General features: G+C 46.9%; 1 protein-coding gene across 1 annotated transcript; it reads right to left on the reverse strand.

The window, feature by feature from the left end:
* Positions 1-237: 237 nt before the first annotated feature.
* On the reverse strand, positions 238-474 carry LOC138839552 (ubiquitin-like protein 5). Its single transcript, XM_070039122.1, has one exon. The coding sequence runs from the start codon at positions 472-474 to the stop codon at positions 253-255; it is 222 nt and encodes a 73-aa protein (XP_069895223.1). The 3' UTR covers positions 238-252.
* Between the last annotated feature and the right edge of the window lie 18674 nt (positions 475-19148).

Here is a 19148-nt window from a genome sequence, read left to right on the forward strand (position 1 = left end):
TATAAAAGTGATATACACAGGGGTTACAGTGACATAAGTCAGGTTAGGAGTGCATTAATTTTGTGACAATGTCCCCCCTTCCCTGGCTATCTCCCAGTTTTTCCCTCCCATCCCCTCGCCCACAAGTTGTATAGTTCATTTTTTTTTTTGCAGCATCTAAGTCTTTATTAATGAGAATTTTTCAAAACAAACATCCATAGCAATGGGAGAGCTGAGGTTGGAGCATGAGGAGAGGACAGGAGGAGGACTTCTCTACTGGTAGTAAAGTTCCAGGTTCATTCCATCATGGATTTCATAATCCCCCAGAGACACATGGTCCTTGAAAATCGTGTACCATTTTTTAAGGACAATTTTGTTCCAACGGGTGCCAGTTTGGGCAGCGATTAACTTCTTAAGGTCCCCGATGGTGTCATCGGTGTTGCACTTAACGCGGACTTTCTTCCCCAGACGGTCGTTGCAAACAACCTCGATCATCCTGGCGGGATCTCGAATCTCGTCGAACCTTCTTCCGACGCCACAAACTCCTCACTGGAAACGCTTTGGTCTCGACCAAAGGAAATACTGGTGAAACCGGAAGCGGAAGTGACACACCGGAAGTCCCGGTCTCCTTTGCGTCCGGGTTGCCTGCACCTGGCCAGTTCTTTAAGGTTCCGGTGTCGAAGTGGAAGTTGAGGGAGTCAACTCGCCTCTTTGCGGGGTCCTGATGAGATCGAGTGTGTGTGTGTGTGTGTGTGTGTGTGTGTGTGTGTGTGTGTGTGTGTGTGTGTGTGTGTGTGTGTGTGTGTGTGAGTGTTTGTGTGTGTGAGTGTGTGTGTGTGTGTGTCTGTCTGTCTGTCTGTCTGTCTGGGCGAGTTCATGGCCAATGCCCAGCCTCACTTGAGACCCTTTTAATGTGGAGTCTTGCTCCTTTGATGGGTATCAGTGGGATTCACGGGTCGGGCTCCACAAAGCCTTTTTGCTTTCTTTTTCTTTTTGGTGCCGGTCGTAGGGTTCGAACTCAGGACTTGGCGCTCGAGCTCCGTCTCTGGGCGCTGTCGCTGGCCTTTTTTTTTTTTTGCTCAAGACTCGCACTCTGCCACAGTCACGATGAAAGCTGGAAATTGCACCATTGCAAAAACTTTTGCTTCTGTACCTTCAGGAATCATTTTGTACCAGAATTCCGAGTTTGTGGGTACTAGTCGGATAGCCCCACTCCCTGCATTTAAGCATACACCTCCTGGCAAAGGATCTGGTTGAAGATTTCTTCTCCACGGAGATTTCTTCTCTCCCACCCCGGTTCGGTGAACCTAAATTGATTATTTTTGACAGGAATCCTCTTATTTGTTGTGTTATTATTATTGTCTGTCGTGGGGCTTGAACTCTGTGCCTGGCTGCTGTCCCTCAGCTCTTCTGCTCAAGGCCAGCGCTCTACCACTTGAGCCACTGCACCAAATCTGAGCATGGTGGTCAGATCTCTGCCTTCTGAGTAGCTAGGATTACAGATGTGAGCCACCAGCGCCTAGCTGCCAACATTCATCCCCGTGAAACAGCACCCCCCCAATGACCCAAATCACCCTCCAGTAGGCCCCCACTTCTTTTTTTTTTTTTGTCAGTCATAGGGGTTGAACTGTGGGCCTGGGCGCTGTCCCTCAACTCTTCAGCTGAAGACGAGTGCTCTACCACTTGAGCTACAGCGCCACTTCTGGTTTTCTAGTGGTTTATTGGAGATAGGATTCTCACAGTCTTTCCTGCCCGGGCTGGCTTTGAACCGCGATCCCCGGATCTCAGCCTCCTGAGTAGCTAGGATTACAGGCGTGAGCCACGAGCGCCTGGCTCAAGGCACTATGTTGAAAACAAACTTTACAACTTTGTGGGGGAGAGGAGGGAAGAGTTAGGGGGTAGGGGAAAAACAAAGGAGGGAGAGTAACAATGCTGGATAGGAAATGGACTCATTACCTTGTTCATTTAACTGTAACTCCTCTGTACAGTATCCTAACAATAAAAAATATTTTTTTTAAAAAAATGATATTACAAACTAGGGTACCTGAGGGCCAGGCAGACAGACACCTCTGCTCTTTGCAACCAGGTCTGGTAAGAAAATAGTTATATAATCACCAGTGTTTCCTGATTTATTTATATTTTGGGGGATTGAACAAAGAGCCTTGAGTAAGTCAGGTAAGCTTTCTATCATTGACCTGTTCCCTCAATCCTTGCTATTTTGGGATAATGTCTTCCTAACTGATCTCAACCTCTCAGTCCCCCTGCCTCAGCATTCTCAGTGAGAGGATTAGAGGTGTGTGTCACAGTCCCCAGTTAGGGGATATTTGTTTTTGTTTTGGGTTTGGGTTGGTCAGGAAGGGTTAACTCAGGGCCAGCCAGGGTGATGTCCCTGAGCTTTTTCACTCAAAGCTAGTGCTCTATCACTTGGAGCTACAGCACCACCTCCGGTTTTTGGCGGTTAATTGGAGAGAAGAGTCTCATGACCTTTCCTGCCTGGGATGGCTTTGCAATGTGATTCCCAAATTCAAACTCTTTTTTTTTCTTTTTTTTCTTTTTTCCAGGGCTGAGAACCGAACCCACAGAGCTGAGAACCGTACCCAGGGCCTTGTGCTTGCCAGGCGGGCGCCCTTCCGCTGGGCTAAACCCCCAGCCCCCAAAATTCAAACTCTTTAGTAGCTAGGATTACTGGTGTGAGCCACCAGTACCTGGTTGGGTTTTGTTGTTGTTGTTGTTGTTGTTGTTTTAGGGCGGGGAGGATGGGAAGGGATGGGAAGGGGAAACAGAGGAGGAGGCTACAATGCTTGATAAGAAATGGACTCATTATCTTGCCCATGTACTTGTAACTCCTCTGAACAGTATTTTCACAATTAAAAAAAATAAGGGGGCTGGGAAGGTGGCTCAGTTGTAGAGTGCTTGCCTTGCATGCATGAGACCCTGGGTTCAATTCCTCAGCAACACATAAGCAAAAAGAAAAAAAGCCGGAAGTGATGCTGTGGCTCAAGTGGTAGAGCGCTAGCCTTGAGCTGAAGAGCTGAGGGACAGCCCCCAGGCCCAAAGTTCAAGCCCCACGACCGGAACCCCCCCAAAAAAATATTTAGTTTGATGTGGACCTTCAAACACTCAAGCAAAACAAAATACAGCCACTTATTTAACCCTCACAACATTTACATTGTTCATTTTTTCTCCTGGTAATCAAATATGCATTACATTTTCTCTACACAAATTTACTCAAACTTATTTTTTAATTGTATTTACAATTTTTATTGTTATTATAAAAGTGATATACACAGGGGTTACAGTGACATAAGTCAGGTTAGGAGTGCATTTCTTTTGTGACAATGTTCCCCCTTCCCTGGATATCTCCCAGTTTTTCCCTCCCATCCCCTCGCCCACAAGTTGTACAGTTCTTTTTTTTTTTTTTTTTTTTTGCAGCATCTAAGTCTTTATTAATGAGAATTTTTCAAAACAAACATCCATAGCAATGGGAGAGCTGAGGTTGGAGCATGAGGAGAGGACAGGAGGAGGACTTCTCTACTGGTAGTAAAGTTCCAGGTTCATTCCATCATGGATTTCATAATCCCCCAGAGACACATGGTCCTTGAAAATCGTGTACCATTTTTTAAGGACAATTTTGTTCCAACGGGTGCCAGTTTGGGCAGCGATTAACTTCTTAAGGTCCCCGATGGTGTCATCGGTGTTGCACTTAACGCGGACTTTCTTCCCCAGACGGTCGTTGCAAACAACCTCGATCATCCTGGCGGGATCTCGAATCTCGTCGAACCTTCTTCCGACGCCACAAACTCCTCACTGGAAACGCTTTGGTCTCGACCAAAGGAAATACTGGTGAAACCGGAAGCGGAAGTGACACACCGGAAGTCCCGGTCTCCTTTGCGTCCGGGTTGCCTGCACCTGGCCAGTTCTTTAAGGTTCCGGTGTCGAAGTGGAAGTTGAGGGAGTCAACTCGCCTCTTTGCGGGGTCCTGATGAGATCGAGTGTGTGTGTGTGTGTGTGTGTGTGTGTGTGTGTGTGTGTGTGTGTGTGTGTGTGTGTGTGTGTGAGTGTTTATGTGTGTGAGTGTGTGTGTGTGTGTGTGTGTCTGTCTGTCTGTCTGTCTGGGCGAGTTCATGGCCAATGCCCAGCCTCACTTGAGACCCTTTTAATGTGGAGTCTTGCTCCTTTGATGGGTATCAGTGGGATTCACGGGTCGGGCTCCACAAAGCCTTTTTGCTTTCTTTTTCTTTTTGGTGCCGGTCGTAGGGTTCGAACTCAGGACTTGGCGCTCGAGCTCCGTCTCTGGGCGCTGTCGCTGGCCTTTTTTTTTTTTTGCTCAAGACTCGCACTCTGCCACAGTCACGATGAAAGCTGGAAATTGCACCATTGCAAAAACTTTTGCTTCTGTACCTTCAGGAATCATTTTGTACCAGAATTCCGAGTTTGTGGGTACTAGTCGGATAGCCCCACTCCCTGCATTTAAGCATACACCTCCTGGCAAAGGATCTGGTTGAAGATTTCTTCTCCACGGAGATTTCTTCTCTCCCACCCCGGTTCGGTGAACCTAAATTGATTATTTTTGACAGGAATCCTCTTATTTGTTGTGTTATTATTATTGTCTGTCGTGGGGCTTGAACTCTGTGCCTGGCTGCTGTCCCTCAGCTCTTCTGCTCAAGGCCAGCGCTCTACCACTTGAGCCACTGCACCAAATCTGAGCATGGTGGTCAGATCTCTGCCTTCTGAGTAGCTAGGATTACAGATGTGAGCCACCAGCGCCTAGCTGCCAACATTCATCCCCGTGAAACAGCACCCCCCCAATGACCCAAATCACCCTCCAGTAGGCCCCCACTTCTTTTTTTTTTTGTCAGTCATAGGGGTTGAACTGTGGGCCTGGGCGCTGTCCCTCAACTCTTCAGCTGAAGACGAGTGCTCTACCACTTGAGCTACAGCGCCACTTCTGGTTTTCTAGTGGTTTATTGGAGATAGGATTCTCACAGTCTTTCCTGCCCGGGCTGGCTTTGAACCGCGATCCCCGGATCTCAGCCTCCTGAGTAGCTAGGATTACAGGCGTGAGCCACGAGCGCCTGGCTCAAGGCACTATGTTGAAAACAAACTTTACAACTTTGTGGGGGAGAGGAGGGAAGAGTTAGGGGGTAGGGGAAAAACAAAGGAGGGAGAGTAACAATGCTGGATAGGAAATGGACTCATTACCTTGTTCATTTAACTGTAACTCCTCTGTACAGTATCCTAACAATAAAAAATATTTTTTTTAAAAAAATGATATTACAAACTAGGGTACCTGAGGGCCAGGCAGACAGACACCTCTGCTCTTTGCAACCAGGTCTGGTAAGAAAATAGTTATATAATCACCAGTGTTTCCTGATTTATTTATATTTTGGGGGATTGAACAAAGAGCCTTGAGTAAGTCAGGTAAGCTTTCTATCATTGACCTGTTCCCTCAATCCTTGCTATTTTGGGATAATGTCTTCCTAACTGATCTCAACCTCTCAGTCCCCCTGCCTCAGCATTCTCAGTGAGAGGATTAGAGGTGTGTGTCACAGTCCCCAGTTAGGGGATATTTGTTTTTGTTTTGGGTTTGGGTTGGTCAGGAAGGGTTAACTCAGGGCCAGCCAGGGTGATGTCCCTGAGCTTTTTCACTCAAAGCTAGTGCTCTATCACTTGGAGCTACAGCACCACCTCCGGTTTTTGGCGGTTAATTGGAGAGAAGAGTCTCATGACCTTTCCTGCCTGGGATGGCTTTGCAATGTGATTCCCAAATTCAAACTCTTTTTTTTTCTTTTTTTTCTTTTTTCCAGGGCTGAGAACCGAACCCACAGAGCTGAGAACCGTACCCAGGGCCTTGTGCTTGCCAGGCGGGCGCCCTTCCGCTGGGCTAAACCCCCAGCCCCCAAAATTCAAACTCTTTAGTAGCTAGGATTACTGGTGTGAGCCACCAGTACCTGGTTGGGTTTTGTTGTTGTTGTTGTTGTTGTTGTTTTAGGGCGGGGAGGATGGGAAGGGATGGGAAGGGGAAACAGAGGAGGAGGCTACAATGCTTGATAAGAAATGGACTCATTATCTTGCCCATGTACTTGTAACTCCTCTGAACAGTATTTTCACAATTAAAAAAAATAAGGGGGCTGGGAAGGTGGCTCAGTTGTAGAGTGCTTGCCTTGCATGCATGAGACCCTGGGTTCAATTCCTCAGCAACACATAAGCAAAAAGAAAAAAAGCCGGAAGTGATGCTGTGGCTCAAGTGGTAGAGCGCTAGCCTTGAGCTGAAGAGCTGAGGGACAGCCCCCAGGCCCAAAGTTCAAGCCCCACGACCGGAACCCCCCCAAAAAAATATTTAGTTTGATGTGGACCTTCAAACACTCAAGCAAAACAAAATACAGCCACTTATTTAACCCTCACAACATTTACATTGTTCATTTTTTCTCCTGGTAATCAAATATGCATTACATTTTCTCTACACAAATTTACTCAAACTTATTTTTTAATTGTATTTACAATTTTTATTGTTATTATAAAAGTGATATACACAGGGGTTACAGTGACATAAGTCAGGTTAGGAGTGCATTTCTTTTGTGACAATGTTCCCCCTTCCCTGGATATCTCCCAGTTTTTCCCTCCCATCCCCTCGCCCACAAGTTGTACAGTTCTTTTTTTTTTTTTTTTTTTTTTGCAGCATCTATGTCTTTATTAATGAGAATTTTTCAAAACAAACATCCATAGCAATGGGAGAGCTGAGGTTGGAGCATGAGGAGAGGACAGGAGGAGGACTTCTCTACTGGTAGTAAAGTTCCAGGTTCATTCCATCATGGATTTCATAATCCCCCAGAGACACATGGTCCTTGAAAATCGTGTACCATTTTTTAAGGACAATTTTGTTCCAACGGGTGCCAGTTTGGGCAGCGATTAACTTCTTAAGGTCCCCGATGGTGTCATCGGTGTTGCACTTAACGCGGACTTTCTTCCCCAGACGGTCGTTGCAAACAACCTCGATCATCCTGGCGGGATCTCGAATCTCGTCGAACCTTCTTCCGATGCCACAAACTCCTCACTGGAAACGCTTTGGTCTCGACCAAAGGAAATACTGGTGAAACCGGAAGCGGAAGTGACACACCGGAAGTCCCGGTCTCCTTTGCGTCCGGGTTGCCTGCACCTGGCCAGTTCTTTAAGGTTCCGGTATCGAAGTGGAAGTTGAGGGAGTCAACTCGCCTTTTTGCGGGGTCCTGATGAGATCGAGTGTGTGTATGTGTGTGTGTGTGTGTGTGTGTGTGTGTGTGTGTGTGTGTGTGTGTGTGTGTGTGTGTGTGAGTGTGTGTGTGTGTGTGTGTCTGTCTGTCTGTCTGTCTGTCTGGGCGAGTTCATGGCCAATGCCCAGCCTCACTTGAGACCCTTTTAATGTGGAGTCTTGCTCCTTTGATGGGTATCAGTGGGATTCACGGGTCGGGCTCCACAAAGCCTTTTTGCTTTCTTTTTCTTTTTGGTGCCGGTCGTAGGGTTCGAACTCAGGACTTGGCGCTCGAGCTCCGTCTCTGGGCGCTGTCGCTGGCCTTTTTTTTTTTTTGCTCAAGACTCGCACTCTGCCACAGTCACGATGAAAGCTGGAAATTGCACCATTGCAAAAACTTTTGCTTCTGTACCTTCAGGAATCATTTTGTACCAGAATTCCGAGTTTGTGGGTACTAGTCGGATAGCCCCACTCCCTGCATTTAAGCATACACCTCCTGGCAAAGGATCTGGTTGAAGATTTCTTCTCCACGGAGATTTCTTCTCTCCCACCCCGGTTCGGTGAACCTAAATTGATTATTTTTGACAGGAATCCTCTTATTTGTTGTGTTATTATTATTGTCTGTCGTGGGGCTTGAACTCTGTGCCTGGCTGCTGTCCCTCAGCTCTTCTGCTCAAGGCCAGCGCTCTACCACTTGAGCCACTGCACCAAATCTGAGCATGGTGGTCAGATCTCTGCCTTCTGAGTAGCTAGGATTACAGATGTGAGCCACCAGCGCCTAGCTGCCAACATTCATCCCCGTGAAACAGCACCCCCCCAATGACCCAAATCACCCTCCAGTAGGCCCCCACTTCTTTTTTTTTTTTGTCAGTCATAGGGGTTGAACTGTGGGCCTGGGCGCTGTCCCTCAACTCTTCAGCTGAAGACGAGTGCTCTACCACTTGAGCTACAGCGCCACTTCTGGTTTTCTAGTGGTTTATTGGAGATAGGATTCTCACAGTCTTTCCTGCCCGGGCTGGCTTTGAACCGCGATCCCCGGATCTCAGCCTCCTGAGTAGCTAGGATTACAGGCGTGAGCCACCAGCGCCCGGCTCAAGGCACTATGTTGAAAACAAACTTTACAACTTTGTGGGGGAGAGGAGTGAAGAGTTAGGGGGTAGGGGAAAAACAAAGGAGGGAGAGTAACAATGCTGGATAGGAAATGGACTCATTACCTTGTTCATTTAACTGTAACTCCTCTGTACAGTATCCTAACAATAAAAAATATTTTTTAAAAAAAAATGATATTACAAACTAGGGTACCTGAGGGCCAGGCAGACAGACACCTCTGCTCTTTGCAACCAGGTCTGGTAAGAAAATAGTTATATAATCACCAGTGTTTCCTGATTTATTTATATTTTGGGGGATTGAACAAAGAGCCTTGAGTAAGTCAGGTAAGCTTTCTATCATTGACCTGTTCCCTCAATCCTTGCTATTTTGGGATAATGTCTTCCTAACTGATCTCAACCTCTCAGTCCCCCTGCCTCAGCATTCTCAGTGAGAGGATTAGAGGTGTGTGTCACAGTCCCCAGTTAGGGGATATTTGTTTTTGTTTTGGGTTTGGGTTGGTCAGGAAGGGTTAACTCAGGGCCAGCCAGGGTGATGTCCCTGAGCTTTTTCACTCAAAGCTAGTGCTCTATCACTTGGAGCTACAGCACCACCTCCGGTTTTTGGCGGTTAATTGGAGAGAAGAGTCTCATGACCTTTCCTGCCTGGGATGGCTTTGCAATGTGATTCCCAAATTCAAACTCTCTTTTTTTCTTTTTTTTCTTTTTTCCAGGGCTGAGAACCGAACCCACAGAGCTGAGAACCGTACCCAGGGCCTTGTGCTTGCCAGGCGGGCGCCCTTCCGCTGGGCTAAACCCCCAGCCCCCAAAATTCAAACTCTTTAGTAGCTAGGATTACTGGTGTGAGCCACCAGTACCTGGTTGGGTTTTGTTGTTGTTGTTGTTGTTGTTGTTTTAGGGCGGGGAGGATGGGAAGGGATGGGAAGGGGAAACAGAGGAGGAGGCTACAATGCTTGATAAGAAATGGACTCATTATCTTGCCCATGTACTTGTAACTCCTCTGAACAGTATTTTCACAATTAAAAAAAATAAGGGGGCTGGGAAGGTGGCTCAGTTGTAGAGTGCTTGCCTTGCATGCATGAGACCCTGGGTTCAATTCCTCAGCAACACATAAGCAAAAAGAAAAAAAGCCGGAAGTGATGCTGTGGCTCAAGTGGTAGAGCGCTAGCCTTGAGCTGAAGAGCTGAGGGACAGCCCCCAGGCCCAAAGTTCAAGCCCCACGACCGGAACCCCCCCAAAAAAATATTTAGTTTGATGTGGACCTTCAAACACTCAAGCAAAACAAAATACAGCCACTTATTTAACCCTCACAACATTTACATTGTTCATTTTTTCTCCTGGTAATCAAATATGCATTACATTTTCTCTACACAAATTTACTCAAACTTATTTTTTAATTGTATTTACAATTTTTATTGTTATTATAAAAGTGATATACACAGGGGTTACAGTGACATAAGTCAGGTTAGGAGTGCATTTCTTTTGTGACAATGTTCCCCCTTCCCTGGATATCTCCCAGTTTTTCCCTCCCATCCCCTCGCCCACAAGTTGTACAGTTCTTTTTTTTTTTTTTTTTGCAGCATCTATGTCTTTATTAATGAGAATTTTTCAAAACCATCATCCATAGCAATGGGAGAGCTGAGGTTGGAGCATGAGGAGAGGACAGGAGGAGGACTTCTCTACTGGTAGTAAAGTTCCAGGTTCATTCCATCATGGATTTCATAATCCCCCAGAGACACATGGTCCTTGAAAATCGTGTACCATTTTTTAAGGACAATTTTGTTCCAACGGGTGCCAGTTTGGGCAGCGATTAACTTCTTAAGGTCCCCGATGGTGTCATCGGTGTTGCACTTAACGCGGACTTTCTTCCCCAGACGGTCGTTGCAAACAACCTCGATCATCCTGGCGGGATCTCGAATCTCGTCGAACCTTCTTCCGATGCCACAAACTCCTCACTGGAAACGCTTTGGTCTCGACCAAAGGAAATACTGGTGAAACCGGAAGCGGAAGTGACACACCGGAAGTCCCGGTCTCCTTTGCGTCCGGGTTGCCTGCACCTGGCCAGTTCTTTAAGGTTCCGGTATCGAAGTGGAAGTTGAGGGAGTCAACTCGCCTTTTTGCGGGGTCCTGATGAGATCGAGTGTGTGTGTGTGTGTGTGTGTGTGTGTGTGTGTGTGTGTGTGTGTGTGTGTGTGTGTGTGTGTGTGTGTGTGTGTGTGTGTGTGTGTGTGTGAGAGTGTGTGTGTGTGTGTCTGTCTGTCTGTCTGTCTGTCTGGGCGAGTTCATGGCCAATGCCCAGCCTCACTTGAGACCCTTTTAATGTGGAGTCTTGCTCCTTTGATGGGTATCAGTGGGATTCACGGGTCGGGCTCCACAAAGCCTTTTTGCTTCCTTTTTCTTTTTGGTGCTGGTCGTAGGGTTCGAACTCAGGACTTGGCGCTCGAGCTCCGTCTCTGGGCGCTGTCGCTGGCCTTTTTTTTTTTTTGCTCAAGACTCGCACTCTGCCACAGTCACGATGAAAGCTGGAAATTGCACCATTGCAAAAACTTTTGCTTCTGTACCTTCAGGAATCATTTTGTACCAGAATTCCGAGTTTGTGGGTACTAGTCGGATAGCCCCACTCCCTGCATTTAAGCATACACCTCCTGGCAAAGGATCTGGTTGAAGATTTCTTCTCCACGGAGATTTCTTCTCTCCCACCCCGGTTCGGTGAACCTAAATTGATTATTTTTGACAGGAATCCTCTTATTTGTTGTGTTATTATTATTGTCTTTCGTGGGGCTTGAACTCTGTGCCTGGCTGTTGTCCCTCAGCTCTTCTGCTCAAGGCCAGCGCTCTACCACTTGAGCCACTGCACCAAATCTGAGCATGGTGGTCAGATCTCTGCCTTCTGAGTAGCTAGGATTACAGATGTGAGCCACCAGCGCCTAGCTGCCAACATTCATCCCCGTGAAATGCACCCCCCGAATGACCCAAATCACCCTCCAGTAGGCCCCCACTTCTTTTTTTTTTTTTGTCAGTCATGGGGGTTGAACTCTGGGCCTGGGCGCTGTCCCTCAGCTCTTCAGCTGAAGACGAGTGCTCTACCACTTGAGCTACAGCGCCACTTCTGGTTTTCTAGTGGTTTATTGGAGATAGGATTCTCACAGTCTTTCCTGCCCCGGCTGGCTTTGAACCGCGATCCCCGGATCTCAGCCTCCTGAGTAGCTAGGATTACAGGCGTGAGCCACCAGCGCCCGGCTCAAGGCACTATGTTGAAAACAAACTTTACAACTTTGTGGGGGAGAGGAGGGAAGAGTTAGGGGGTAGGGGAAAAACAAAGGAGGGAGAGTAACAATGCTGGATAGGAAATGGACTCATTACCTTGTTCATTTAACTGTAACTCCTCTGTACAGTATCCTAACAATAAAAAATATTTTTTTTAAAAAAATGATATTACAAACTAGGGTACCTGAGGGCCAGGCAGACAGACACCTCTGCTCTTTGCAACCAGGTCTGGTAAGAAAATAGTTATATAATCACCAGTGTTTCCTGATTTATTTATATTTTGGGGGATTGAACAAAGAGCCTTGAGTAAGTCAGGTAAGCTTTCTATCATTGACCTGTTCCCTCAATCCTTGCTATTTTGGGATAATGTCTTCCTAACTGATCTCAACCTCTCAGTCCCCCTGCCTCAGCATTCTCAGTGAGAGGATTAGAGGTGTGTGTCACAGTCCCCAGTTAGGGGATATTTGTTTTTGTTTTGGGTTTGGGTTGGTCAGGAAGGGTTAACTCAGGGCCAGCCAGGGTGATGTCCCTGAGCTTTTTCACTCAAAGCTAGTGCTCTATCACTTGGAGCTACAGCACCACCTCCGGTTTTTGGCGGTTAATTGGAGAGAAGAGTCTCATGACCTTTCCTGCCTGGGATGGCTTTGCAATGTGATTCCCAAATTCAAACTCTTTTTTTTTCTTTTTTTTCTTTTTTCCAGGGCTGAGAACCGAACCCACAGAGCTGAGAACCGTACCCAGGGCCTTGTGCTTGCCAGGCGGGCGCCCTTCCGCTGGGCTAAACCCCCAGCCCCCAAAATTCAAACTCTTTAGTAGCTAGGATTACTGGTGTGAGCTACCAGTACCTGGTTGGGTTTTGTTGTTGTTGTTGTTGTTTTAGGGCGGGAGCATGGGAAGGGATGGGAAGGGGAAACAGAGGAGGAGGCTACAATGCTTGATAAGAAATGGACTCATTATCTTGCCCATGTACTTGTAACTCCTCTGAACTGTATTTTCACAATTAAAAAAAATAAGGGGGCTGGGAAGGTGGCTCAGTGGTAGAGTGCTTGCCTTGCATGCATGAGACCCTGGGTTCAATTCCTCAGCAACACATAAGCAAAAAGAAAAAAAGCCGGAAGTGATGCTGTGGCTCAAGTGGTAGAGCGCTAGCCTTGAGCTGAAGAGCTGAGGGACAGCCCCCAGGCCCAAAGTTCAGGCCCCACGACCGGACCCCCACCCCAAAAAAATATTTAGTTTGATGTGGACCTTCAAACACTCAAGCAAAACAAAATACAGCCACTTATTTAACCCTCACAACATTTACATTGTTCATTTTTTCTCCTGGTAATCAAATATGCATTACATTTTCTCTACACAAATTTACTCAACCTCATTTTTTAATTTTATTTACAATTTTTATTGTTATTATAAAAGTGATATACACAGGGGTTACAGTGACATAAGTCAGGTTAGGAGTGCATTAATTTTGTGACAATGTCCCCCCTTCCCTGGCTATCTCCCAGTTTTTCCCTCCCATCCCCTCGCCCACAAGTTGTATAGTTCATTTTTTTTTTTTGCAGCATCTAAGTCTTTATTAATGAGAATTTTTCAAAACAAACATCCATAGCAATGGGAGAGCTGAGGTTGGAGCATGAGGAGAGGACAGGAGGAGGACTTCTCTACTGGTAGTAAAGTTCCAGGTTCATTCCATCATGGATTTCATAATCCCCCAGAGACACATGGTCCTTGAAAATCGTGTACCATTTTTTAAGGACAATTTTGTTCCAACGGGTGCCAGTTTGGGCAGCGATTAACTTCTTAAGGTCCCCGATGGTGTCATCGGTGTTGCACTTAACGCGGACTTTCTTCCCCAGACGGTCGTTGCAAACAACCTCGATCATCCTGGCGGGATCTCGAATCTCGTCGAACCTTCTTCCGACGCCACAAACTCCTCACTGGAAACGCTTTGGTCTCGACCAAAGGAAATACTGGTGAAACCGGAAGCGGAAGTGACACACCGGAAGTCCCGGTCTCCTTTGCGTCCGGGTTGCCTGCACCTGGCCAGTTCTTTAAGGTTCCGGTGTCGAAGTGGAAGTTGAGGGAGTCAACTCGCCTCTTTGCGGGGTCCTGATGAGATCGAGTGTGTGTGTGTGTGTGTGTGTGTGTGTGTGTGTGTGTGTGTGTGTGTGTGTGTGTGTGTGTGTGTGTGTGTGTGTGTGTGTGTGAGTGTTTGTGTGTGTGAGTGTGTGTGTGTGTGTGTGTCTGTCTGTCTGTCTGTCTGTCTGGGCGAGTTCATGGCCAATGCCCAGCCTCACTTGAGACCCTTTTAATGTGGAGTCTTGCTCCTTTGATGGGTATCAGTGGGATTCACGGGTCGGGCTCCACAAAGCCTTTTTGCTTTCTTTTTCTTTTTTGGTGCCGGTCGTAGGGTTCGAACTCAGGACTTGGCGCTCGAGCTCCGTCTCTGGGCGCTGTCGCTGGCCTTTTTTTTTTTTTGCTCAAGACTCGCACTCTGCCACAGTCACGATGAAAGCTGGAAATTGCACCATTGCAAAAACTTTTGCTTCTGTACCTTCAGGAATCATTTTGTACAAGAATTCCGAGTTTGTGGGTACTAGTCGGATAGCCCCACTCCCTGCATTTAAGCATACACCTCCTGGCAAAGGATCTGGTTGAAGATTTCTTCTCCACGGAGATTTCTTCTCTCCCACCCCGGTTCGGTGAACCTAAATTGATTATTTTTGACAGGAATCCTCTTATTTGTTGTGTTATTATTATTGTCTGTCGTGGGGCTTGAACTCTGTGCCTGGCTGCTGTCCCTCAGCTCTTCTGCTCAAGGCCAGCGCTCTACCACTTGAGCCACTGCACCAAATCTGAGCATGGTGGTCAGATCTCTGCCTTCTGAGTAGCTAGGATTACAGATGTGAGCCACCAGCGCCTAGCTGCCAACATTCATCCCCGTGAAACAGCACCCCCCCAATGACCCAAATCACCCTCCAGTAGGCCCCCACTTCTTTTTTTTTTTGTCAGTCATAGGGGTTGAACTGTGGGCCTGGGCGCTGTCCCTCAACTCTTCAGCTGAAGACGAGTGCTCTACCACTTGAGCTACAGCGCCACTTCTGGTTTTCTAGTGGTTTATTGGAGATAGGATTCTCACAGTCTTTCCTGCCCGGGCTGGCTTTGAACCGCGATCCCCGGATCTCAGCCTCCTGAGTAGCTAGGATTACAGGCGTGAGCCACGAGCGCCTGGCTCAAGGCACTATGTTGAAAACAAACTTTACAACTTTGTGGGGGAGAGGAGGGAAGAGTTAGGGGGTAGGGGAAAAACAAAGGAGGGAGAGTAACAATGCTGGATAGGAAATGGACTCATTACCTTGTTCATTTAACTGTAACTCCTCTGTACAGTATCCTAACAATAAAAAATATTTTTTTTAAAAAAATGATATTACAAACTAGGGTACCTGAGGGCCAGGCAGACAGACACCTCTGCTCTTTGCAACCAGGTCTGGTAAGAAAATAGTTATATAATCACCAGTGTTTCCTGATTTATTTATATTTTGGGGGATTGAACAAAGAGCCTTGAGTAAGCTTTCTATCATTGACCTGTTCCCTCAATCCTTGCTATTTTGGGATAATGTCTTCCTAACTGATCTCAACCTCTCAGTCCCCCTGCCTCAGCATTCTCAGTGAGAGGATTAGAGGTGTGTGTCACAGTCCCCAGTTAGGGGATATTTGTTTTTGTTTTGGGTTTGGGTTGGTCAGGAAGGGTTAACTCAGGGCCAGCCAGGGTGATGTCCCTGAGCTTTTTCACTCAAAGCTAGTGCTCTATCACTTGGAGCTACAGCACCACCTCCGGTTTTTGGCGGTTAATTGGAGAGAAGAGTCTCATGACCTTTCCTGCCTGGGATGGCTTTGCAATGTGATTCCCAAATTCAAACTCTTTTTTTTTCTTTTTTTTCTTTTTTCCAGGGCTGAGAACCGAACCCACAGAGCTGAGAACCGTACCCAGGGCCTTGTGCTTGCCAGGCGGGCGCCCTTCCGCTGGGCTAAACCCCCAGCCCCCAAAATTCAAACTCTTTAGTAGCTAGGATTACTGGTGTGAGCCACCAGTACCTGGTTGGGTTTTGTTGTTGTTGTTGTTGTTGTTGTTTTAGGGCGGGGAGGATGGGAAGGGATGGGAAGGGGAAACAGAGGAGGAGGCTACAATGCTTGATAAGAAATGGACTCATTATCTTGCCCATGTACTTGTAACTCCTCTGAACAGTATTTTCACAATTAAAAAAAATAAGGGGGCTGGGAAGGTGGCTCAGTTGTAGAGTGCTTGCCTTGCATGCATGAGACCCTGGGTTCAATTCCTCAGCAACACATAAGCAAAAAGAAAAAAAGCCGGAAGTGATGCTGTGGCTCAAGTGGTAGAGCGCTAGCCTTGAGCTGAAGAGCTGAGGGACAGCCCCCAGGCCCAAAGTTCAAGCCCCACGACCGGAACCCCCCCAAAAAAATATTTAGTTTGATGTGGACCTTCAAACACTCAAGCAAAACAAAATACAGCCACTTATTTAACCCTCACAACATTTACATTGTTCATTTTTTCTCCTGGTAATCAAATATGCATTACATTTTCTCTACACAAATTTACTCAAACTTATTTTTTAATTGTATTTACAATTTTTATTGTTATTAAAAAAGTGATATACACAGGGGTTACAGTGACATAAGTCAGGTTAGGAGTGCATTTCTTTTGTGACAATGTCCCCCCTTCCCTGGCTATCTCCCAGTTTTTCCCTCCCATCCCCTCGCCCACAAGTTGTATAGTTCTTTTTTTTTTTTTTTTTTTTTTTTGCAGCATCTAAGTCTTTATTAATGAGAATTTTTCAAAACAAACATCCATAGCAATGGGAGAGGTGAGGTTGGAGGATGAGGAGAGGACAGGAGGAGGACTTCTCTACTGGTAGTAAAGTTCCAGGTTCATTCCATCATGGATTTCATAATCCCCCAGAGACACATGGTCCTTGAAAATCGTGTACCATTTTTTAAGGACAATTTTGTTCCAACGGGTGCCAGTTTGGGCAGCGATTAACTTCTTAAGGTCCCCGATGGTGTCATCGGTGTTGCACTTAACGCGGACTTTCTTCCCCAGACGGTCGTTGCAAACAACCTCGATCATCCTGGCGGGATCTCGAATCTCGTCGAACCTTCTTCCGACGCCACAAACTCCTCACTGGAAACGCTTTGGTCTCGACCAAAGGAAATACTGGTGAAACCGGAAGCGGAAGTGACACACCGGAAGTCCCGGTCTCCTTTGCTTCCGGGTTGCCTGCACCTGGCCAGTTCTTTAAGGTTCCGGTGTCGAAGTGGCAGTTGAGGGAGTCAACTCGCCTCTTTGCGGGGTCCTGATGAGATCGAGTGTGTGTGTGTGTGTGTGTGTGTGTGTGTGTGTGTGTGTGTGTGTGTGTGAGTGTGTGTGTGTGAGTGTGTGTGTGTGTCTGTCTGTCTGGTCGAGCTCATGGCAAATGCCCAGGCTCGCTTGAGACCCTTTTAATGTGGAGTCTTGCTCCTTTGATGGGTATCAGTGGGATTCACGGGTCGGGCTCCACAAAGCCTTTTTGCTTTCTTTTTGTTTTTGGTGCCGGTCGTAGGGTTCGAACTCAGGACTTGGCGCTCGAGCTCCGTCTCTGGGCGCTGTTGCTGGCCTTTTTTTTTTTTTGCTCAAGACTCGCACTCTGCCACAGTCACGATGAAAGCTGGAAATTGCACCATTGCAAAGCTTTTGCTTCTGTACCTTCAGGAATCATTTTGTACCAGAATTCCAAGTTTGTGGGTACTAGTCGGATAGCCCCACTCCCTGCATTTAAGCATACACCTCCTGGCAAAGGATCTGGTTGAAGATTTCTTCTCCACGGAGATTTCTTCTCTCCCACCCCGGTTCGGTGAACCTAAATTGATTATTTTTGACAGGAATCCTCTTATTTGTTGTGTTATTATTATTGTCTGTCGTGGGGCTTGAACTCTGTGCCTGGCTGCTGTCCCTCAGCTCTTCTGCTCAAGGCCAGCGCTCTACCACTTGAGCCACTGCACCAAATCTGAGCATGGTGGTCAGATCTCTGCCTTCTGAGTAGCTAGGATTACAGATGTGAGCCACCAGCGCCTAGCTGCCAACATTCATCCCCGTGAAACAGCACCCCCCCAATGACCCAAATCACCCTCCAGTAGGCCCCCACTTCTTTTTTTTTTTTTTTGTCAGACATGGGGTTTGAATTCTGGGCCTGGGCGCTGTCCCTCAGCTCTTCAGCTGAAGACGAGTGTTCTACCACTTGAGCTACAGCGCCACTTCTGGTTTTCTAGTGGTTTATTGGAGATTGGATTCTCACAGTCTTTCCTGCCCCGGCTGGCTTTGAACCGCGATCCCCAGATCTCAGCCTCCTGAATAGCTAGGATTACAGGCGTGAGCCACCAGCGCCTGGCTCAAGGCACTATGTTGAAAACAAACTTTACAACTTTGTGGGGGAGAGGAGGGAAGAGTTAGGGGGTAGGGGAAAAACAAAGGAGGGAGAGTAACAATGCTGGATAGGAAATGGACTCATTACCTTGTTCATTTAACTGTAACCCCTCTGTACAGTATCCTAACAATAAAAAATATTTTTTTAAAAAAAATGATATTACAAACTAGGTTACCTGAGGGCCAGGCAGACAGACACCTCTGCTCTTTGCAACCAGGTCTGGTAAGAAAATAGTTATATAATCACCAGTGTTTCCTGATTTATTTATATTTTGGGGGATTGAACAAAGCGCCTTGATTAAGTCAGGTAAGCTTTCTATCATTGACCTGTTCCCTCAATCCTTGCTATTTTGGGATAATGTCTTCCTAACTGATCTCAACCTCTCAGTCCCCCTGCCTCAGCATTCTCAGTGAGAGGATTAGAGGTGTGTGTCACAGTCCCCAGTTAGGGGATATTTGTTTTTGTTTTGGGTTTGGGTTGGTCAGGAAGCATTAACTCAGGGCCAGCCAGGGTGATGTCCCTGAGCTTTTTCACTCAAAGCTAGTGCTCTATCACTTGGAGCTACAGCACCACCTCCGGTTTTTGGCGGTTAATTGGAGAGAAGAGTCTCATGACCTTTCCTGCCTGGGATGGCTTTGCCTTGTGATCCCAAAATTCAAACTCTTTTTTTTTTTCTTTTTTCTTTTTTCCAGGGCTGAGAACCGAACCCACAGGGCTGAGAACCGAACCCACAGAGCTGAGAACCGAACCCAGGGCCTTGTGCTTGCCAGGCGGGCGCCCTTCCGCTGGGCTAAACCCCCAGCCCCCAAAATTCAAACTCCTTAGTAGCTAGGATTACTGGTGTGAGCCACCAGTACCTGGTTGGGTTTTGTTGTTGTTGTTATTGTTGTTTTAGGGCGGGGGAGGATTGGAAGGGGAAACAGAGGAGGAGGATACAATGCTTGATAAGAAATGTACTCATTATCTTGCCCATGTAATTGTAACTCCTCTGTACAGTATTTTCACAATTAAAAAAAAATAAGGGGGCTGGGAAGGTGGCTCAGTGGTAGAGTGCTTGCCTTGCATGCCTGAGACCCTGGGTTCAATTCCTCA

The sequence above is a fragment of the Dipodomys merriami genome, unplaced genomic scaffold (genome assembly GCF_024711535.1).
Source record: "Dipodomys merriami isolate MVZ:Mamm:240054 unplaced genomic scaffold, mDipMer1.0.p SCAF_3, whole genome shotgun sequence".
NCBI lineage: Eukaryota > Metazoa > Chordata > Mammalia > Rodentia > Heteromyidae > Dipodomys > Dipodomys merriami.

What these genes read in the sequence shown, in the direction of transcription:
- LOC138839552 (XM_070039122.1), bottom strand. Translation starts at nt 474, where the DNA reads ATGATCGAGGTTGTTTGCAACGACCGTCTGGGGAAGAAAGTCCGCGTT.